At 48.9% G+C, this 5,854-nt stretch overlaps 1 protein-coding gene across 4 annotated transcripts in view; it reads right to left on the bottom strand.

Annotated features, from left to right (window-relative positions):
• Positions 1-2: 2 nt before the first annotated feature.
• Positions 3-5,854, bottom strand: part of FKBPL (FKBP prolyl isomerase like) — a 14,238-nt gene continuing 8,386 nt past the window's right edge. For all 4 annotated transcript variants that reach the window (XM_081183464.1, XM_081183466.1, XM_081183467.1 and 1 more), the window contains exons 2-4: positions 5,512-5,601; positions 3,332-5,378; positions 3-2,940 (exon numbers count right to left, since the gene is read on the bottom strand). In XM_081183464.1, the coding sequence (XP_081039590.1) occupies positions 4,327-5,280 (954 nt within the window). In that variant the 5' untranslated portion in view covers positions 5,281-5,378; positions 5,512-5,601 and the 3' untranslated portion in view covers positions 3-2,940; positions 3,332-4,326. The remainder of the gene's footprint in view (positions 2,941-3,331; positions 5,379-5,511; positions 5,602-5,854) is intronic.

Below are 5,854 nucleotides of genomic sequence, written 5' to 3'. Positions count from 1 at the left end.
TAAACAAAACACCAAACTGATCCCCTACCTTAACGACACTTTGTAAATAGAGCCCATGTGATGTTGTGGCAAAGCGTATTTATCTTAACAGCATTTTAATCCTGTTCTTCAACCAAAAATGACTCCCGAGCCCCAGAGCGGCTTATAAGTATCAGTGAGAAGACTAAGAGTAGTTAACATGTAAGAGTATTTGACTTAGACCGCTTGGCTACAAAGATTCCTGCATGACCGTCTCGCGGCCTGACCTACCTCACAGGGTCGTGGTGAGGATTAAACAGAGGGACCATGTATTCTGTCCGTAGCTCTTTGAAGGAAGGGCGGGATTTTTTAAATAGAAAATGTAACAAACAACAGGAGAAGAGATGGACGAGGCCCTTCTTATGGAAGATAGGTTTCTATCAGGGCTTCCTGATAGACAGGACTTCCCAAACTATGGTCCACAGATAACCAGTGGCTCACAAGCTTGAGGTTGTGCTTGAGGTTGGGAGACGGCACATCCATCATATTAAAAAGCCATGTTGCTTTTTAATTTGCGTTTTAATCACTGCTTTTCTTTCTTATGGCTTACTGTATTGCAGTTTGAATTCTACACAATAAAATACAATATATAAGAAATAAAAGCAGCAAAAAAACCAAACCTTCCCTAGAAATCATACAGTATCTAGTGTGGCGCTACACTGGGAAGAAAAATAATCAAGTCAGCAATTTTCCAGTGGTTTGCAGAGAGTGGTGGTGGTGGTGAGGTTGGGGAACTACTGTTTTATTTACAAGGAGGTTTGTTTGTTTATAAGCAGACTTTCAAATAGGGCATTCCCCAGCTACGATCTGTAACGGCACAGTTCACTCTGTCACTTTGTTGTGTACAGAGCCAACCTTAGAGACAGTCAGCATACCGTGCTAAACAAAGGCAGAATTCTGGACTATAGTCTGTTGGTCCAGGATGGGAGAACTACCTTATGCTAAACCTTTCACGCTGATGGGCTAGCTTTCTAAATGCAGGGAAGGGTGGGGTGTTTGTTTTTTTAAGGGGTGGGGTGTTTTTAAACATGGTATCATACCACTTCATTCAGTATGACAAGTAGATTGGCTCCAAGGGGCGTTGAGAAAAATTTAGCATATATGAGGCTAGACATGGGCGCAGAAGTGTGAGCATATGTTGAATGGTTCAGGCGCTGCAGGGCATAATTAAATCTGGGTATTGGCTGTTCGGCTTCTCGTTTCCAGGCCGCCCGCCCCGCCCCAGACTCCACCAAACCCCATATTCTGTCACACAAGCTCCCAATTCATTCCCCGCACACCCACTTTTAGTTTATTGGATGTTGGACTCCGTTATTTATTATCTGTTTGCAAGTGACTGGTTACAGAATCTCTCTCTCTCTATATATATTACTTAATAAAGACATTTGATTGATTCTCAACATCCTACCTGGCTGTATTTTTAAACAGCATTAGCTACCAGCACCCCAATTTGCTCTGCGTGGGACCCCTTGCCTTTTTCTCGACAATGGGGATAGATGCCAAGCCCCCCCCCCTTGTCACAACCTGGCCCATCTATTACTCCTGGATCCTGCCTGGCCTCAGCTCCTCTTTGCAGATGGTGTACGAGCTATGCCAGAAAATCCAGAATTTCCTCTCCCCCGCCATTCACCTCACCTCTTCTCTCTCTCTTTCAAAACCCAGTGTTCCCGCCCCCCTCCTCTCCCCATTATTTCCCCTTGGTTTACCGTCCGCCAATATGGACTTCCAAAGCTCTGCTGTCTCTCAGGAGACGGTTGCTTAGGAACAGCAAGAGGGGTACGTATGGATTCAAAGCAGCAGCGTGTGAGACAGCCCACGGTAAAGAGAGGTTGGCTGCAGGGGAGGCAAACGGGAAGAACCCGCAATGGTAACAGCAAGGGAGAACTGCAGGTTTTCTGAGCAGCTTCTCTTGGCTACATCACAACGCCCGACTGGAACCCATCACTCAGCTCCCGCCAGCAACGCACCATCATTTCAGGGTCGCGCCAAGGTTTTGGCTTGGGATTGCTTGAAACATCCCTTCTCCACATCCCAAATAATCTACCACATAGGGGAGGGAATTATGGCAGTTTACAAGCAGCTGGTATGTTTGTACCGTTTGTTTCCAGAATTTTGCTTTTCGAAGGATTTTAGGGAAAGAGGAGGCTGTGCTAAAGAGCATGAAGATAAGGGAGAGTTGGTCTGTAGGGCAAAAGAAGTCTGTATGCGCTGCCCCCTGAAAGAAAGAAGCACTAGTTATTCAGCTCTGCAACTATGGGATGATTCAAAAATACCACCAGATATTGAAGCCCTGCTCCCAGTCTTCCTTCCTTCCAAGATTGTACCAAGTCCATGTGTTTTCACACTAAGTGGTTTTGCAGCCATAAGGTCTAGAAACTTGTCATTACATTTTTCTTTCTTTCTTTCTTTCTTTCTTTCTTTCTTTCTTTCTTTCTTTCTTTCAAAAATGAAAGCTCTGTATGAGATGAGGGGTAATATTTTGAAGGTGTTGACTTCTAGGCAATATTTCTAGTAAAATCATGTGTCTAATGTAATCCCAGCGGTGCAGAAAACAGAAACGTACGTGGCGTTGGGCAGTGATATCGCTAAACAGGTCCCCCCCTTTTTAATTGCTGAGATTTCACCAGCCCATACATTTCCATCCATGAGGGTTGCAAACGTGCTCATTTTTAAAATAAAAGGAAGGCAGCAGTCTCTGCACCCAGCCAAATTCCATGCTGAGTGCCAAGATCTCTATCTGTGTACAGTATTGTGTGGCTGCACAGAAATTATGCTTTGATCTCCCACACCAGGGTTTGTGTCTCCACTCGAATGGACTTAAGAACAAAAGAAGAGCCTCCTGGATCAGGGCAATGGCCCACATAGTCCAGCATCCTGCTTTCACAATGGCCAACCAGATGTCTATGGGAAACCCCAAGAAACCTTCCAGAGGAGGGCAACCAAAATGGTCAAAGGCCTGGAAACGATGCCTTATGAGGAACGGCTAAGGGAGCTGGGCATGTTTAGCCTGGAGAAGAGGAGGTTAAGGAGTGATATGATAGCCATGTTCAAATATATAAAAGGATGTCACATAGAGGAGGGAGAAAGGTTGTTTTCTGCTGCTCCAGAGAAGCGGACACGGAGCAATGGATCCAAACTACAAGAAAGAAGATTCCACCTAAAGATTAGGAAGAACTTCCTGACAGTAAGAGCTGTTCGACGCTTGACAACCATATGTCAGGAGTGCTCTGATGGTGTTTCCTGCTTGGCAGGGGGTTGGACTCGATGGCCCTTGTGGTCTCTTCCAACTCTATGATTATATGATTCTATAAACCCCTGTGGTTCCCTTCAACTGGTATTCAGAGTAACCATCATTCACGTCACAGATCAGCAAAAAAAAGGGGGGGGGCAGGAGACAACACATTCAGGGAAGCAAACCTGGTACTTTCAGAGAGTTTTGGACTACAATTCCCATCAGCCCCAGCCATTGACATGAGAATGATGGGAGTTGTAGCCTGAAACACGTGGAGCGTACCACATTCGCTACACGTTCTCTATAAAAGGGCAGGGTGATAAAAAGCATACCACAAAGATCAACATCAGCAGCACTGCCTCATTTGGTCCAGCGCCGAGGGCCTTCTGGTGGTTCTCTCGCTACGAGAAGCCAAGTTACAGGGAACCAGGCAGAGGGCCTTCTCGGTGGTGGCGCCCACCCTGTGGAACGCTCTCCCACCAGTTGTCAAAGAGAAAAATAACTACCAGACTTTTAGAAGACATCTGAAGGCAGCCCTGTTTAGGGAAGCTTTTCATGTTTAATAGATTATTGTATTTTAGTGTTCTGTTGGAAGCCGCCCAGAGTGGCTGGGGAAACCCAGCCAGATGGGCGGGGTATAAATAATAATAATAATAATAATAATAATAATAATAATAATAATAATTTTTATTTATACCCTGCCCTCCCCAGCCAAGGCCGGGCTCAGGGCTGCTAACAAGCAATAATAAAAACAAGTTGAATGAATACAACTTAAAAACAAGATTAAAATACATTAAAATATTGAAACATTAAAATATTAAAATCCAGCCTCATCACAGGAGGAGAAAGGAAAAAAAAGAGGGGGAGGGAATCAAATTGGCTCCAAGCCAAAGGCCAGGCGGAACAACTCTGTCTTACAGGCCCTGAGGAAAGAAATCAGATCCTGCAGGGCCCTGGTCTCATGAGGCAGAGCATTCCACCAGACTGAAGCCAGTGCTGAGAAGGCCCTGGCTCTGGCTGAAGCTAATCTAACTTCCTTAGGCCCCAGGACCACTAGGGTAAATTATTATTTTTATTCAGGCAAACATTTTCTGCATGGCTCGGGCCAGCTTGGCATCCCGCGCCCTGATCCGCTCCATGACTCTTTCCAGTTCTCTCCGGGCTGCCCGGTTCCCCGGTTCCACTTGCAGAACCCCCTTCAGATCCTGCGCTGCCCCCTCCAGGTCATTCATGGCATCGTGAGCCAAGCCCCGCCGGAAGAGGGCCTTGGTGTTGGCCGGCTGCAGGGCCAGGGTCTTGGTGCAGTTGCAGGCGGCATTGGCCGGCTGGTGCAGCCTCAGCTGGCAGGCAGCCAGGTTGGCGTGCAGCTCGGCTTTGATCTGGTCGTAGTCCGGCGGAGGGGCAGCTACAACGAGCAGCCGCAAGGCCCTGGCATAGCGCCGTGCCGCAGCGGCGACGTCCCCTGCCCGGTACAGTTCCCCGCCCCGTTCTTTGTTGCTGAGGACCAAGTCCCACTTCTCGGCGGCGCTCATCTCCCAGGAGTCTTTGGCCTCCGTGAAGCTCGCTAACCGGATGGCCACGGTGCCTCCCGCTGCCAACCTCGCCTCGGCCTGCTCCCCGGCCAGCATTGTCTCCAGGCAGCGGTCCACGACCCCGTCCCACTCGGCGTCACCGCCACCCAGCTCCACTTCAGCCCACCGGTGGGTTGGGTAACTCAAGGGTGACCCTGTCTCAGCTTCGAGGAAGACCTGGCAGAGGGAGCCTTCCTTAGGCTTATCTAAACCTGTGCCCGTCTCCAGGACCAGTTTGACGAACGTGCCGTCCGGGCAGGCCCAAGGGACGTCCCTGCCAGCTGGGTCCCGAGGGGGCAGGTTCTCTTTCAGGTCCTCTCCTTCTGCCTCCGCCCTGCTCCCCTTCTCTCCTCCACTCCCAACGGATGCGCCACGGCTGCCCCCTTGGCCAACGGCTGACCCCTGGTTGGGTTTCTTGCCGGGCATCTTCTCAGTGACGGGCTCTGTACTTGCCATCATGTAATCAACTGTTGCCAGCTTTGGGGATGCGATGCTCCCGAACACCAGCGAGGGAAGGGCAGGGCGTTAAGGAGCTGTTCGCCAGGAGGCAATCCGGCCTAGTAACAGCGAAGAAGAAAAAGCGCAAGATGCCGTTGAAAAGAATGGGCAATTGCACTGCCTTTGCCATAAAATTCCTATTACACCTCCCCACACTGAGCCCAGACGTATGGCAGTGCGCACAGTTGTTACCTTTCCACCCAACTCCAAATTCCAGCTCAGCCAAGGATTCCCTGTGTGGCTCTGGGCGATGCCAACAGTCTTCCAGCTTCAGTTCCTCATCTGTAAAATGGGAACAGCGGCAGCTTAAATCACAGAGTTGTTGTGAGGACAAGCAACAAGCAAGCTATAAGACTATAAGAAGCATTTTCTTCTGAACGTGAAGGGGAAGTTTGGGCATTTGTCTAAATTAAATGCCGCACACTGCTTGACCACTGCCTTTCGCTAGCAGAGCCAGAAAGGCCCTGCCATGTTTGTCGACCTTCTAGGACTCCCATTTTCTCCTGAGCCACTAGAAACCCCACGAACATTTGAT

Source organism: Podarcis bocagei (assembly GCF_964188305.1).
Source record: "Podarcis bocagei genome assembly, chromosome: 2".
In the NCBI taxonomy this organism is placed as follows: domain Eukaryota; kingdom Metazoa; phylum Chordata; class Lepidosauria; order Squamata; family Lacertidae; genus Podarcis; species Podarcis bocagei.
Note: the sequence above shows the minus strand (reverse complement) of the source record. Positions and strands in the feature narration are given on the sequence as shown.